Source organism: Lathamus discolor, chromosome 6, assembly GCF_037157495.1.
Source record: "Lathamus discolor isolate bLatDis1 chromosome 6, bLatDis1.hap1, whole genome shotgun sequence".
Lineage (NCBI taxonomy): Eukaryota > Metazoa > Chordata > Aves > Psittaciformes > Psittacidae > Lathamus > Lathamus discolor.
Genome location: NC_088889.1, coordinates 54,268,618 through 54,284,076, shown reverse-complemented (window position 1 = coordinate 54,284,076; position 15,459 = coordinate 54,268,618). Strand labels below are relative to the sequence as shown.

General features: G+C 58.3%; 1 protein-coding gene across 4 annotated transcripts; it reads left to right on the top strand.

The window, feature by feature from the left end:
- The first annotated feature begins 8,072 nt into the window (after window positions 1–8,072).
- On the top strand, window positions 8,073–15,046 carry LOC136017526 (glutamine-rich protein 2-like). 4 transcript variants are annotated; one of them, XM_065685847.1, is made up of 16 exons: window positions 8,073–8,531; window positions 8,778–8,882; window positions 9,380–9,448; window positions 9,630–10,413; window positions 10,543–10,658; window positions 10,786–10,877; window positions 11,030–11,111; window positions 11,312–11,500; window positions 11,767–11,892; window positions 12,068–12,142; window positions 12,475–12,639; window positions 12,796–12,917; window positions 13,233–13,298; window positions 13,598–13,687; window positions 13,965–14,118; window positions 14,296–15,046. In XM_065685847.1, the coding sequence occupies exons 1-16, from the start codon at window positions 8,202–8,204 to the stop codon at window positions 14,557–14,559; spliced, it is 2,829 nt and encodes a 942-aa protein (XP_065541919.1). In that variant the 5' UTR covers window positions 8,073–8,201; the 3' UTR covers window positions 14,560–15,046. The 4 variants fall into 4 exon arrangements, with proteins under 4 accessions (XP_065541919.1, XP_065541918.1, XP_065541916.1 ...); XM_065685846.1 differs by having other exon boundaries at window positions 8,074–8,531; window positions 11,030–11,144; window positions 14,299–15,046; XM_065685844.1 differs by having other exon boundaries at window positions 8,074–8,531; window positions 11,030–11,144.
- Window positions 15,047–15,459: the final 413 nt, after the last annotated feature.

Sequence of the window (15,459 nt, the reverse complement as noted above, 5' to 3'; positions counted from 1 at the left end):
GGCTCCCCGCAGCCTCACAAAGACGGAGGTGAGGACAAGAGCCAGGACGGTGAAGAGCAGCGGGACGGCCAGGTACAAGTCCACAGCCACGTCCATCCTGCCCTGCTGCCGGAGCCCACCCATATTACAAGTCTTTGCTATAAAGTACAGTGAAACAAGAACCTTAGCCCAAGCCCCACACTTGACAAACACTAACACAGCAAATACTGGCTCTAAGTAATGTACAGCATTCTGAAGCTGTGAGAGCAAGAGAAACAACTTTGAGAGCCAATAAATCAGCATTGTGACGACTATTAATCCAATCATCTCTGTTGTTATCTCAACCCTTTGTGACCCACGTTGGGTGCCAAAAAGGAATGTTGTGGTTTAAACAAAGTCACCCATAAATCATACAGTCGCACTCTCACTCCCCCACTTCTTGCCCTCCCCCTACTCCTGGAGGGATGGAGAGGAGAATAGAAAGGAATGCAACTCCCACGGGTTGAGATAAGAACAGTTTAGTAACTAAGGTATAACACAAATCACTACTGCTAACACCAGTAATAATAATGATAAAGGAAATAACAAGGGGAAAGAATACAACACCTCAACACCAGCCGACCAATAACTCGCCCCACTCCCCCCAGCTGAGCACTGACAGATACCTCGTCCATCTCTGCAGTCCACAGCCCTTCCGGGTAATTCCCCGTTACATCCTGGGCATGACGTGCTGTGGTATGGAATACCTCTTTGATCAGTTTGGGTCAGGTGTCCTGTCTCTGCTTCCTCCCGGCTTCCCCTCCTCCCTGACAGAGCATGAGGCTCACAAAGACCTTGGCCAGACCAAACATTTGAGCAGCAACTGAAAACATTGGCGTTATCAGCACCGTTCCCAGGTCAAAAAATCAAAACACAGCACTGCACCAGCTACTAAGAAGGAGAAAAGTAACTGCTACTGCTGAACCCAGGACAGATCGCTTGAAACAAGAACTGCTAACTGAAGAAGCGAGAGGGGCAGTGAGCAACTTGAGCTGCAGCGTGTCGCAAAGAGCTGGGAGACACGAGCATAACTTGCTTTAGAAGTCTTGTTTATTGCTAAGCAGCTGGATGCTTATATACCTTGCTTGCATGTTTATAGTTTGATTACAGAGATATTATTGGCTTATAGCTTTTGCATGTTACAAGATCATTGGTTTATAGCTTTTACATGTTACAAGATTATTGCTTAAAGATACAGTAAAGGAATTCAGCAAAACAGGATACAAAATAGGATCAGGGATAAAGAGTCTGGTCAGCAAGATAAACATTAAGCAACTTGAAGGTCACAAACTTAATTATCGTTCTGTTTCTGCCACGGTTTATCTCCAGGGCACGCTCATCTTGCTCCCTTGTACTTTTCCATCTGAGATTTGCACCAGCTGCAGTGTATCACCATCTGCATGGCCTCTGCCACGCAGCCAGTCCTTTGCAAAGCTCTCCACAGCTGCGCTCCCCCCGCCACCTCCGTGAGGGCTGGCCCCTGCCCCTCGGCCCCAGGCACCACTGGCCCACTGGAACAAAGGTCAGGCTCATCCCACAGCCTCCTTGTCCAGGGACACCGGCCCCACCCGCCCCTCCAGCCCCGCAGGACGGATGCAGCAACGCGGCAGCCGGGCTGGACTGGGGGTCACCAGCTGAATCCCATTGCCCCGGCACCCCAGCAGGCGCGAGGAAGTAGCTCCCAGCAGCAGCAATAAAGGGTGATACTCAGCAAAGCGCCTGTGTGGCCTGAGGGGGGGAACCCTGGCTTGGCATCTGCCCTTGGCCTGTGGCCACGTGTCACTGAAGGAGCTGAAAACAGCCCCTGGCCACCCCTCTGCTCCTCATCCCCGGGGTCTGAGCAACTTGAGCTGCTGCGCTCCCCGCGCCACCTCCGTGAGCCCTGTGTGGCCCCGCTGGCCCCTGCTAGGGGAGCCTGTGGCCCCAGAGTGGGGCTGGGGGAGCTTGGGCAGTGCAGCAGGAGGAGGAGGATGCTCGGTTGCTGCTGAAGGTGGCAGCAAGAGGGCACCTGGGTGGAAAGGGTGGTGGTGGCAGCACACGGTGAACGGCAGCTCTCAACTCCCTGCTAAAAGCAGGGAACTTGCCCGTATTGTTGCCCTTGTTTTCTGACTGTGAGTATTGCAGTGGTCTTGGTAAAGAGCACAGCGCAGGAAGGGGCTTCAGGGCTTCGTGCTAGAGTTGGCTTCCTTGGTGTTTATGTCAAGGAAGGCAGCGTGTGGCTGTACTGCTTCTGGCATCCAACTTGGATCGTACCTAGCCCTTGATTCATCAATAAGCCATGACATCAGCTAGCTGGGGCCGGCCAAGACGGTGGAGATTCGGTGCCTCAAGTGGCGTGGGAGAGATAACTCCCACCAGAGATAGGGTGTGTGGACTTCTGAGGCTAGGGTTCAACTCCCCTGGCTTCACAAGTCTGCAGAATAAAAGCTTAACACTGTGTCCCGTTGAAGCCAAAGGACTGTAGTCCTCCGCCCATAGGTGGCTGTTAAGAGACTCTGCTGTTGACTTCACTGTCTGTGTGGACCGTGCAACCAACAGGCTTCAATCCACGACTGTAGACCCTTCTAAGAGAGGGCTAACGTATGATGACGGTACCTTGAAAGTCCTTTTAAAATGGGCAAAGGACCGGGAGCCAGTTTTGGGAGTGGGTGCAGCTTTTGAGCTACACACCTGGGACCTGATTGGATCCGCTTTACCGGAAGAAATTAGCAAGGGATCCAAGGAGGTTCATAAATTAGCTACCTTGTGGCGACTGAGTAAAGAGACTTCAGAAGAAAAGTGAAAGGGCAGCCACTGCGTCTGCGTTTGCTGCGCTTTCGCCGAATTCCTCTGGGACAGAATCCGCTTCAAATGAACTATTTTCCCCGATATCGGTGCCCGGACCGGCGCCGGTACAAGCCTTGATCGTAAACCCCCTTCAACCATCACAATCAGCAGCTCCTGAAGTGGGAAAAAACCCCCAAACGAAAAAACCATCATGGAGCCCATTGCCCCCACGCCCCTCATCCCCCCGAACCTCTGCCAGTTGCTGCTGCGGCTGCGAAGACTGAGGATAGAGATGAAGATGATCCTTTTGACCCGGGGCCTATCGATCTGGAAAAGGGGTCTGGTTTATATCCCCCAGATCCTCATGATAAATGGGCGGCTGTGGAGGGAGAAGCGAGATGGGTGGGGGATGCAGATGTATTGTGTGCTTTCCCTGTGATGTAGGTGCTGGATCAAGACCCGCGGGGGGAAGGTCTCTCGTGTGCTCTTATCAGGGGTTTCGGGAGGACTGTGGCAGACTGTGGACTTGGGGCCCCATATAGCACTCATTTGATACAGTCTCTCTGTGATACTCATGTACTAGAAGTTGGCAAATACAAGTAAGTCCATGTTTCTATTGACGCTTGGAGACCTTTACAGATATTGCTGGCCACTTCTTCTGACGTAGGCTGGCCACCTGTGTCGGAATGAGTGTGCATTTTGGTCAGTATAAAAGCCCAAGCCTCATGCAATGCGGGGGAGGCAGAGCCTCTGCGGGGGCGCTCGCTAAGGTTGAGCCTGCCGCCTCGCACTGCGATGATGCTTCTCGGAGCTGGTTTCCCGATAGTCCTCACAGGGTCCTTGTGCCACGTTCTGTACGTGGGACTGTGGAGTGGGAGTAATAATTGTCTGGATTTTGTGTCTCAAACATTGTAGTTGTGTGGAGTGTGCTTGTGGGATCCCATACGTGTACGTGTGTGTGATGAGGGCAGATGGTGTTCTACGTATTTTTTTTGTTGTCGGGTTCATGTAAGAGTTCTTAGCAGGTAGCAGTTTAACATTTCGGGCAAGAAAGGGTTAATGCAAAAGTGTGATGGCTGGCAGGTATTGATGGTTGCTGCTGAAGCAGGCAGGCAGCTGTAGCTGCTGGGCAGTAGGCAGGCATTTACAGGTGCTGCCAAGCAGGCCGCTGTTTGTAGCCGTGCAAAGCAGGGTGAACAACTTTGGGAAAAAAAACACAAAAAAACCCACACCAAAAACCCAAGAAACAAAACCCAAACCTCTCCGTCCATTCAAGTATTGAGGCAGTTTGTAGAGACACCACAGACAAAGCCTAAAGAGCGCCTGCAACACAGTGGGCGCATGGTAGGAGCCTTGCTTAGCGTGTTTAAAGTAACCTGGGGGTGAATCCAACACTTGGAGGAACAGATCGCTTGAAACAAGAACTGCTAACCGAAGAAGCGAGAGGGGCAGTGCACAAAGCTTTATCAGCCGTCACCTAAGCAGCGTCAGGGTGGCAGAGAAATAAAAAAGAGTAACGATGCAGCAAACTCCTTGGCTGTTAAAAATGTGCAGTTTACTTCTGCAGCTGCTTTACGTTCCTTTTGCATCAGAATGCCTCTGCTTTAAGGAAACACTTTAACCTGTCTACTTTTCAAGAACTGATAACCCGGCAGAGGGGGTATATTTGCGTGCTCCTACCCACAGGTCCATGGCAGCTGCCTGCAAAGTTTGTCAAGCCTTGCCGTGAGTCGGACAGACGAGTGGAAAAACCCAGTGCCTCAGCTACAGGAGCCGACCGTGAATACCCCAAGCAGAATCAGAGAAAAATGAATGATTGCAAAACATCACTTGGAGGCAACTGAAAAGTAACAGCTTGAATAAGTGTGCTTGTAAAGTAGCTATTATCAGAGGCTGTGATTTTGTGTATAAAAGCACCTGTATTTACTAGCCAGTTGCTAATACGGAACTACACCTTGGACTGTATGGGTTTGTCACTTGCAAAAGAGACGTTAGAGCATGCAAATTTGCAGCAGCTGCTAGAAAATGCCAAGGCAAAAGCTAGAAAGATTCTAATATGACGGTAGTGTTATAAAGCAGGTAATGGAACAAATTAAGAGGGTGGGAGAACTCCACTGGTAAGAAATGTCTTTGGCTAGTCCCTCGCTGCCATCAGCATCTTCAACATGCTGCTGCACCCTGTAATAGTTACTCTGCTAATGTAAATCTGTATGTGCTTTGCCATAGTAGTGACTTGTTACTGGATGAAGCCGGTGAAGCTCTGCATTGACAGCAAGGTGCAAGGACTGAGGTTGGCCAAATGCCCGCTACCACAGTCAAGGGCAAGACTGGCTTGGCCTCTGTGTTTGCCACCAAGAAGAACCTTTAGCTCCGCTGTCGGCTGCAACCCAGCAGGTGTGGAGCGGTGGGGACACATGCCATGCCAGACCTTGATGTGAGGGATGGCCTCGCCTGTTATCAGAGAGCCATCCAGGAGAAAAAGGGCAGGCCCAGCAGCCTGTGGCTGGCATATGTTGGAGGTATGGTCTAGTCCAAATCCCCTGCTCGAGCAGGGTCACCTGAAAGATATATAAAACAAAACAAAAACAAAAACAAAGGGAATGCAAGGATTTTCTCCACCCGACAATCGATTCCTTGCCCACACCACTGGTTCTATATAAAGGCCTACATGATAACGAGTGGAAAGGAACAGTGCCATTGCTGACATGGGGTCAAGGATGCGGCCGTGTACAGCCGTGTACAGGACCATACTGGCTGCCAGCGGAACGTATAAAGCCCCAGAACTCAACAACATAGAGAAACGGCAACGACAGCAATCTTTGTAATATCTGTTCTATTATGTGTGACCACGGGTAATGGACAAGTCTACTGGGCGCATTTGTTAAATCCCCCATTATTCCGATCGGTTACATGGTGTGTAGGGTTCACTGGTATGCCGCATGTTATAAAGATTCAAGTGACTTCAGATCACGCTAATGTTACTGAAGTAAAAGGGATTGTAAACTCTTGTCCTGCACGTCAACAGACAGGCCTTGGCCTTGGTGTTGGAGTAAGTCCTCGAGGCATTTTCCCGCTACGACTTTGGCAAATGGACATCACTCGTGTTCCAGAATTTGGACGCCAAAAATACGTTCGTGTCTCGGTCGGCACTTTTTCCATGGCAATTTGGGCCATCGCTCAAACCGGACAAACTTCTCACCGTGTTGTGAAACACCTTCACGCCTCTTTTGCCGTTTTAGGTGTACCCCTACCTCTTAAAACAGACAATGCTCCAGCCTATACTTCTGCTAGGTTTCACCGCTTTTGCTCGCTTTGGGGTGTGAAACGTCTCACCGGACTCCCTAATTCACCCACTGGACAAGCAATTGTTGAGCGGGCTCACCAATCCCTTAGAAACCTGTTACTTCGACAAAAAAGCAGGCAATGGGTCACGTTTTTATTTTGGGGGATCGGCACCTACAGGGGTAAGCTTTTATAAGAAACATGTTTGGACACAATGGACCAATATGTCGAATAATTGTGATTATAAAACTCATAGAAAAACGGATTCTGTAGCGGAGCAATAGGTGCTGAGACCCTAGGTAGTAAATTTTATATTTGGAATGATAATTCGGCAAAACAATTTCCTAAGGATATTTTTTTAATGGAGCTTGGCAAGGGGTACCAAAAAACGTTCGGGGAGGGCCTGACCTCTCTGGAGCTGTTGTGTTCCCGTCTGGGAGGGTTTTGACCCCAGTGGCTTGTGTCGTGAGCAGCCTGGGGGCTGTGTTTCTACTCCATGTTAACGGAGTCGGGCTATCGAAGCGCTAAACCAGGGGCTGGCGCGTTGTTTGAGAAGGGAATCGAGAGCGCTCCTTGCCGTCCCGCGGGTGGGCAGCAAGAGGAGACAAACTTCATGTTTCCCTTTCTGACTGACTTGCCTGAGAGCGCAGAAGGGAACGCTTCCGTCAGGGGCTGCACGGCCGGCCAGATGGTTTGCTGCAGGCAGAGCGAAGCAGCCCCTTGCTGGCTGAGTGCCCTCTCCTCTCTTGCGCAGCAGAGCAACGGCTTTCATGCAACCCGAGTCGGGGGAGCATCCAGACGGGGCAGCTTAGGGCAACCTGTTCGCAGGGCTACTCAGCGTCTCGTGTCAGGGCACTGGAAACAAGCTCACACGTGTCTCCCAGCCAGGCCAGGGACGCTAGTTTATGTGCTGGCCTTTTTGTTTTGTGAGCTTTGCATCATCCTTGTTCTGCAGGGGCAAGGCCCGTGAGGGGCTTGGTCCTCACTCGAACACTTTGTCTGCGCTGCAAAGTCAGCCCCAGTGAGCAGAGGGTTGAGCCGGTGTCCCCTGGGTCGTAGTCAGCACCACAGCCTGAGTTCTCCTCAGGCTTCGCTTCACACCTTACCCTGACTAGAAGCCAGAAGCAGTTGGCTAACCTGAAGCCAGGAGATGACTCAAAATCCCTACCTGCTCTGGGAAAACTGGCGGCCTGCATTCACTGGGTCCCAAAGGTTGTGGGGAGAAGACTGCACAGAGCAAATCTCTCTTTAAGGCCTGAAAAGGAATCTCTCATCTCTTTGACAAGAGCAAGGCTTGTCAAGTTCCGCCTCCGGCTTGCCCCCCCTCCTTCTCCGAGTGCCCCACCGCAGGAGGGAGGTGTCGGTTCTCTGGCACGCTCGGACCTGGAGGTTTCTGCGGGGAAAGATGTTCCTGAGGATTCTTTCTGTCAGCCCTTGTCTGATGGGGGACTCTGCTTCCAAGATGCGTCGGAGTCCTCTCCTTCCTCGGGCTGTGTGGAAGCTCGTGTCTGTCTGCGCTGCTTTTGCTGCTTGTGCAGCTCTTTGCTCTGGGCCGAGGTGCTCAGAAGGTGCGCGGTGATGCTGCCAGCAGCAGCCTTCCCCCCAGCATTGCCACGCCTAAGGCAGAGAGCGAAACCTGCCCTGCTCTCGCCGCCTAGCGCTGCCCCCCTCGGCAGCACAGCTCGCCTTGCCGGGGCGCTCCGCTTCCCTGGGCAGGGGCTGGCGGAAGCGGGGTCGGCCCCGGGACCGTCACCCGTGCGCTCCAGCTGCGGGACGGGAGAGGGCCGCGGGGCGTCGCCCGGCAACGGGTGTGTTCGTCAGCGCCGGCCTCTGTGCGGTCGAGAACGGGCTCGGCCAATGGGCGTCGAGGAGCGGGCGGCGGTGGTCGGTAAAGAGGCGCGGCAGGGCGGGGGGCAGCGTCAGCTGCTGCAGGTGCGGGGCCGGGGGGCGCGGGGGGCGCGGGGAGCGGGGGTCAGGGGGGCCGGCGGTGGGGCTGGAGGGGGCAGAGGCGGCGGGGAAGGGGCCGCCACATCCCTGCGGGGGCAGGAGCACGAGCAGGAGGCAGGCTGCCCGCTGCCCGCTGTCTCTCCTCCCGCCAGCAGGTCAGACTCGTGTTGTCGGCCACAGCGGCAGCCATGGCTCCGCTCAGCTTGAGCCAGTTGCTGGACGCCGCCATCGCGGCGCCCGATTTCCAGAGCGTGAACTTCCGAGCGCTGCACAGCCTGCTGCAGGCCGTGCTGGGGCACCTGGGCCTGCAGGACCGCTCCCCCCGGGGCTTGGAGCAGCCTGCGGAGCGGGACAGGGCAAGGACCCCGGCCGCGGGGCAGCAGCCGCAGCAGGCGGGTGAGCAGCTGCCTGCGAAGGACCCGCTGCAGGACACCGCCGGCGGCTCCGAAGCTGATGTGGCTGCCGGCGTGGGGCAGCCGGTGCAGAGGGTGGAAGGCGACGAGAGCAGCGGCTCTGAGGTAGAGGCTCTCCCCAGTCCCCCGGGTGCGGCCCCGCTGAGGCGCCTCCTCCTCCAGGGGCGGCTCTTTGCCCTGGGCATCAGCTTCAGCGCTCCTGCACAGAGCTCGGCGCGGGCAGGCAGGGCTGGATGCAGCCCTGCCCGCACGGCTTTGTGTGATGGCTTCCCTTGGGGCAGGGTGGGGACCGAGTTCCTGCTCTGCAGGGCTCCTCCCGCGGGGCTCACGCCTGCCCCCCTCCTCTCCTAGGACACGGCTGGCTACCGGGCTCTCCTGGAGGAGATCAGCCAGATGAAGGAGGCGCAGTCCCGCATGCAGGGAGAAATCCGCATGATCCAGGAGGCGCTTGGCTTGGTGAGCTGCTGCTGCTGCTGCTGCTGCTGTCCCCAGGAGGGAGCTGGCCTCTTGCTCCCCTCCCCGCATCACCCCGCATCTCCCTGCGGGCCCTGTCCTCCGGCCTCGGGTGTCACCCGGTGTGAAGGGCACTGGGAGGGAGGAGTGGGAAGGGTGCCCCAAGAGGGAAGCATGGGAGCTCAGCCCCACCCTGCCTGGAGCCCCGGGGAGGGCAGAAATGGGCAGCGCTGCCTGCGGCTCAAGCTGCTGGCAGAGGTGGTAACTGTGTGTGTCCACCCAAGTGGCGCTGAGGCGCTTCTTAGCTGAGCACCCGTGAAAGTACCGTGGGTGCTGGGAAGGAGGGTCAAGAGCTACTGGTACAATACAGCAGCAGCCCCCCTCCCCGGCACGCGCCTGCCCAGCGTCCGTCTGTCTAGTGCCCAAGATGATTTGCAGATGCTTCCGTTCAGTCCTGCTCCTGTGTCCTGACTGCCGTCCCTCTCCTCGCCCCACTTTAGGGGAACCGCCAGGATGCTGCTGGCCGGCTGCCAGGCCTCTGCGACCTGAGGACTCTGGGCAGTGACGTGGTACGGTTACGAGCGCGCCGGATCCTGCTGCAGGACAGGAGATGGCGGCATCCCTGGGGGCCCAGTTCAGGCGCTCCCTCTGCACTAGGGCACGGTCCCCAGCAGCGCTGGGTGGGAGGGGGAGTGCTCCTGTGGGCCCCACCGTGCCCCTGGCTACATGGCTGATCTCTTCCTTCCCCAGCAAATGCTGAAGGAAAGGCTGGGCCTGTACCCGGACCCGGAGGAGGTCAGCAACATGGTGCACTGGGACGTGCTGGAGGATTGCCTGGTGGGCAGCAAAGGAGAACGGGGCAGAGATGGAGGAAGACCCAGACGAGAAGAAGAAGAGCCGTCTGCTACCACCAAGTCTCCCGCTTCAGATGCGGACACCCCACAGGGGGCAAGCTCAGTGCTGGGACCTAGAGAGAGCCCAGCGGGGCTGAAGGATCCAGGGGCAGCTCTGACGGCCCCCGAGCAGCAGGCAGGCGTTCCCTCAGATCGCAGGAGGGATGCTGGCACCAGAGCGATGATGCAGACAGCGTCTCGGGACGTGCAGACCACCAGCTTGGGGACCCAGCCAACACGGCCAGAGTCCACGGGCACCCAGACCACCAGCAGGCTGGGGACGCAGGCGGAGTCCACCGTCACTCAGACCCCCATCTCGGGGGAGCGGCTCAGCACACAGCTTGCCGGGGCTGGCCCCCTGGCAGCAGGGACCCTCTTGCCGACAGCCCAGGGATTCGAGATCCCAGTGGACGCTGATGCCAGGGCCACGGCCCACGTGCAAGAGCTGGCCTTGCCCTCGGGCTCCGGCAGTGCCTACCACAACGCCTACAAGTGCTACGCGGAGACGGTGGAGGCTGTCAAGCAGATTGGGCAGCTCAGACACCTCTATGCTGCCCTGAAGGAGCAGGTGGCCCAGCTAGAAGCCAGCAGGCTGGAGCGGACTGAACTGGAGAAGCTGCGCCTGCTCCTGCAGGAGGGAGGTGGGAGCTGTGGGAGGCTTGTGGGGGGTGTTTGAAATGCTGGGTGTGGAGCTGGTTGTGCTGGGAGCCTGGCGCGTAGGGTGAGAGCCCTTCACTGACAGCGTGTCCCCTTGTCCCATGCCCTTCTAGGCCAGGAGAGCGTTGCCAACACGCTGGGTGACCTCCAGGCCCAGGTGTCATCCCTGCAGGGCCTGGCCAGGGAGCTGCAGGGCGTGGCCAGGGAGGTGCAGGGAGAGAAGGGGAAGGTAAGGAGTCCCCGAGGGAGACGCAGGGATGCTGCGAGAGTTGGGCCCGGAGGAGGCAGCTGAAGAGCCCCTGTGCTGGGGTGACACAGGGGCCGTGCCCTGACTCTGCCCCCGCTGCCGTTCCCAGATCAGGAAGCTGGAGAGCGCCGTTGGCAAACTGGAGGCGGCCAGCGCCAGCTGGCAAACGGATGCGAGCGACCAGCCGAGCCTGCTCTTGGGGTAAAAGGACAGGAGAGGGTTTCGTTCCCTGTGGGGCTGCAGGGGAGCCCGGGAGGGCTGGGAGCATCCCATGCTGGGCGGTGAGGGCCGCCCCCTGAGCAAGTAAGCTTGTGAAGACTTAAGCCTGGCTGTGCCCCTGTCTCGCTGGCCAGGTCCCCACCGCAGGAGGGAAAGCGGGACGTGAAGCATCTGGCAGAGCAGCAGCAAATAAGCAAGGCTGCACTGGATCAGGTGGTGAGCCAGAGGGCCGAGGGGGAGCAGGAGCAGGTGAGGCGTGGGGGGAGCTGCCACCACCCGCTGGCTCTTTGAGGTGGTCCTGGTGGGATTCCCAGGCACGTGCCGTGGCTGGCTGGGGCCACGGAGCCTCCACGGCACCTGGGATTCTTGGCTGCATCTGTCCCGTCTCAGAGGTGATTCCTGTTCCCCTTCTGCAGCTGGAAGAGGTGAGAGTGATGGAGAGCACGGGGCAGGAGGCGGCAGCATGCCCCATGTGCAGCAGCGACACGAGCACGCGCTTGGGGATGGTCCTGCGACGCTATGAGAAGCTGCAGGGGCTGGTGGAGTCCCTCATGTCGAGGAAGAAGACGGGCAAGGCGGTGAGGCAGCTGCCAGGGAAGAGCCAGGTAGGGAGATGGCAGCGTGGGGGACTTGGGAGGGGGCTGCCAGAACCGTGCCCGGCTCTTTGTGCTTCGGTGCTATGTGGGGGAGTTGCGTGCTCCCCCCCATCCTGTCTCGTAAGGTCCGCAGCATAGAGGGAGATTGAAGGCGTGCTGCAGATGTCCTGCTGGCACTGAGAGCCTGTGGCCACTGGCCCAGTAAGGCAGGTCTGTCCCCGTGGGGCAGCCTCCCCACCTTGCGTGGCACTACCTTGTTATTTTCCTCCCTGGAGCAGGACGAGGAGGTGCTGAAGCGCATCCAGGCTGCCATCCTGCAGATGCAAGGGGAGTGTGAGAAGCTCAACTCTGTCACGGGGAGCCTCCTGGATGACAGTCGCCAGCAGCAGAAAGACATCGAGGTAGGTGGCTGAAACCCCCGTGGGCTTAGAGCATCCTCCAGGCAGAGCCCAGGCTGGGGACCACAGGCGATTTGCCCTGTGGAGATTAAGAGTACCTTTCGCGGAGGATTCTGTGTGTGGGGAGAAGCAGGGGTGCTCCTGCCACAAGGTCATAGGATGCTTTCTGTGTTGGAAGGGTCTGCTGCAGTCCGTGGAGAGGCTGGAGAAGGAGAAGGCAGACAAGGAGGACCTGGAGATGGGAATGGATGAGGTACAACCTCAAGGGGCCTAAGCAGCAGCCAAGGGGTCCGGGGCAGGGTGACAAATGCCCCTTGTCCCCCTGGGAGCTTGGTGGCAGAGCTGGCCCTGGGGGAGGGAGGATTCCTAGCCCAGCTGCAGGTCCCTCTGTCTCCCCCCTCCATGTCCCTGCGGCTGGTGGGACCGACGCAATGGGGGGTGATGGGGCGAGTGGGACCACACAGCCGCGGGAGGAGCACAGTGGTCCTGCCGGAGTGCTTTTGCCTCTGCCCCTGCAATGGGCTGACCCTGGCTGTTGCACCTCCATCCTTTCCCCACCGTTCTCCTGCCTTTCCCTGTTGCTAGAAAGCAGACAAAGGCGCCTTGGAAAGCAAAGTCAGCCGCGCCCAATTTGAGGCGAGCCTGGAGCTGCTGAAGGAGAGAAACCAGGAGGTGCTGAGCCGGGTGACAGGCCAGGAGCAGGGGCTGCACGAGGTCCAGCAGCAGCTGCGGGAGGAGATGGCCCCCAAGGTGAGGGGCGGCTCATCGCCGCTGCGCAAAACCGGCACCTTCGGGGCTCGGTGGCCCAAGGCAGCATCCTCCTGAGGATTCCTGCTCCTGGCTTTTCCCTGGGGACGCGGTGTCCCATCGCGGAGCCGCTGGCTGAGGGAGTGTGTCTGTCTGCAGCTGGATCGCCTGGAGCTGGGGCCATTCCAGCAAGAGCTGGATGAACACTGGAAGAGCAGCCTTGAGCAGCTCAAGGAAACGGCACCCCCAATGGAAGCTGACGATGCAGCCGGGATTAGGAAGTGAGTGCAAGAGGGACAGCACTCGCCTTGTTCCCGCTTTGTCCTTGCCTGCATCCCCTGTTGCCACGGTGCCTGTGGCAGCGGTTCCCAGGGCATTGGAGGTTCTTGGGCGCTCCGCTCTGGGAATTCTCCTGTGCCTAAGATGAAGTGGAGCTTTTTCCCAGGAGGGAGCCCACAACCAACCACTCTCCCTCATCCTATCCCCTTTCTTCTGTAAGCAGCCAGCAGGCTGGGACCTTGTTGGTGTTGGGGGGGGGATGAAGCAGGCTGAAACCCAGGTTTCCCAACTCACCCAGCCCTTTGTCCCCTCCCCAGGCAGCTGCTGGTGGATTTCCAGTGCCTGTCTTGTGACAGGCAACTCGGCCTGCGGGTGCCTGGCTCGTGAGTACCGCCCAGCACAGGCGCATCAGGAGTCTGCATGGGTGGGATGGGGGAGGATGGGTGCTGGTGGTGCTCCAGACCAGGCATGGGGTTGGGGGTGTCTGCCTGCGAGGGTCTGATCGTGCCCAGCCCCCTGCACAGGCCTGCCCGTCAGCTCGGCGGGAGGATTAGGAGCCCTTGCGGAGGGCAGCGGGCAGGGGGTGCCGTGAGGTACAAGCCTGTGGGGTTTGGGGGGCTGCCACGAGCCAGGGTGGGTCGTTTGTCCCCTGTCACCCACTGACGGCTCTTGCCCTCCCCAGGCCTATCCCGCCCATCCCGCCCTTTCCACCGCTGGTCCCTCACGTCACTGGACGATCCCAGCCCGTTCTAAAGACGGAGCAAACCCACAGGTAGGGGACACGGGACCCATCCCCATCCCTGGGGTGCATGGTGGCCCTGCCCCAGCAAGGGAGAGTCCTTCCCTGCATCGGGGCAAAGGACCCTGCTCCCTGGGCAGGGCAGGGGAGCAGAGATGTGCCACAGAGGCTCAGCTGGGCTTGCCCCAGGCCTGGCGGTTTTACAGCCTCGCCCCTGTGCTGCCCCGTCTCTCTCTCTCTCAGTGGCGCTGAAGCCACACGTGCTGAGTTGGGTGCTGGGTGCTGAGTGTTCCCATACCCTATCCTGCAGGGAGCCGATGGCTGCATGCAGGTACCCCACCGTGCCACGGCAGTGTGGGGGCCAGCATACCCTCACACGCCCGCTGCAGCGCAGCCTGCGCCTCCCGCTCATCCAGCCCAGCGCCCCAGAGGCACTCCAGCCATCCACCCTGCTCCCCAGCAAGGTAGGGATGAAGAAAGAAGGGATCTGGTGGGTGTGACTGAGGTTGGGAGGGAGGGTGATGCTGAGCCTCTGGGGGGGATCCATGCCTCCCTTTCTGCGGGAGAGACGGGTACAGAGGGTTGCTTGGGGCCGCTGAATTCAGCGCCATGCCTTCGCCGACCCATTCTCTCCTCCCCAGCAGGACAAGATAGAGCTGTTGGGGCAGGACAGCCGCAGGGCTGGCCCCTGCCCCTCGGCCCCAGGCACCACTGGCCCACTGGAACAAAGGTCAGGCTCATCCCACAGCCTCCTTGTTCAGGGACACCGGCCCCACCCGCCCCTCCAGCCCCGCAGGACGGATGCAGCAAAGCAGCAGCCGGGCTGGACTGGGGGTCACCAGCTGAATCCCATTGCCCCGGCACCCCAGCAGGCGCGAGGAAGTAGCTCCCAGCAGCAGCAATAAAGGGTGATACTCAGCAAAGCGCCTGTGTGGCCTGAGGGGGGGAACCCTGGCTTGGCATCTGCCCTTGGCCTGTGGCCACGTGTCACTGAAGGAGCTGAAAACAGCCCCTGGCCACCCCTCTGCTCCTCATCCCCGGGGTCTGAGCAACTTGAGCTGCTGCGCTCCCCGCGCCACCTCCGTGAGCCCTGTGTGGCCCCGCTGGCCCCTGCTAGGGGAGCCTGTGGCCCCAGAGTGGGGCTGGGGGAGCTTGGGCAGTGCAGCAGGAGGAGGAGGATGCTCGGTTGCTGCTGAAGGTGGCAGCAAGAGGGCACCTGGGTGGAAAGGGTGGTGGTGGCAGCACACGGTGAGGGGCAGCTCTCAACTCCCTGCTAAAAGCAGGGAACTTGCCCGTATTGTTGCCCTTGTTTTCTGACTGTGAGTATTGCAGTGGTCTTGGTAAAGAGCACAGCGCAGGAAGGGGCTTCAGGGCTTCGTGCTAGAGTTGGCTTCCTTGGTGTTTATGTCAAGGAAGGCAGCGTGTGGCTGTACTGCTTCTGGCATCCAACTTGGATCGTACCTAGCCCTTGATTCATCAATAAGCCATGACATCAGCTAGCTGGGGCCGGCCAAGACGGTGGAGATTCGGTGCCTCAAGTGGCGTGGGAGAGATAACTCCCACCAGAGATAGGGTGTGTGGACTTCTGAGGCTAGGGTTCAACTCCCCTGGCTTCACAAGTCTGCAGAATAAAAGCTTAACACTGTGTCCCGTTGAAGCCAAAGGACTGTAGTCCTCCGCCCACAGGTGGCTGTTAAGAGACTCTGCTGTTGACTTCACTGTCTGTGTGGACCGTGCAACCAACAGGCTTCAATCCACGACTGTAGACCCTTCTAAGAGAGGGCTAACGTATGATGACGGTACCT

What these genes read in the sequence shown, in the direction of transcription:
- LOC136017526 (XM_065685844.1), top strand. Translation starts at nt 8,202, where the DNA reads ATGGCTCCGCTCAGCTTGAGCCAGTTGCTGGACGCCGCCATCGCGGCG. An exon ending in ACGAGAGCAGCGGCTCTGAG is followed by an intron (nt 8,532 to 8,777) that starts GTAGAGGCTCTC and finishes CTCCTCTCCTAG; the next exon opens with GACACGGCTGGCTACCGGGC. An exon ending in TGCAGGGAGAGAAGGGGAAG is followed by an intron (nt 10,659 to 10,785) that starts GTAAGGAGTCCC and finishes TGCCGTTCCCAG; the next exon opens with ATCAGGAAGCTGGAGAGCGC.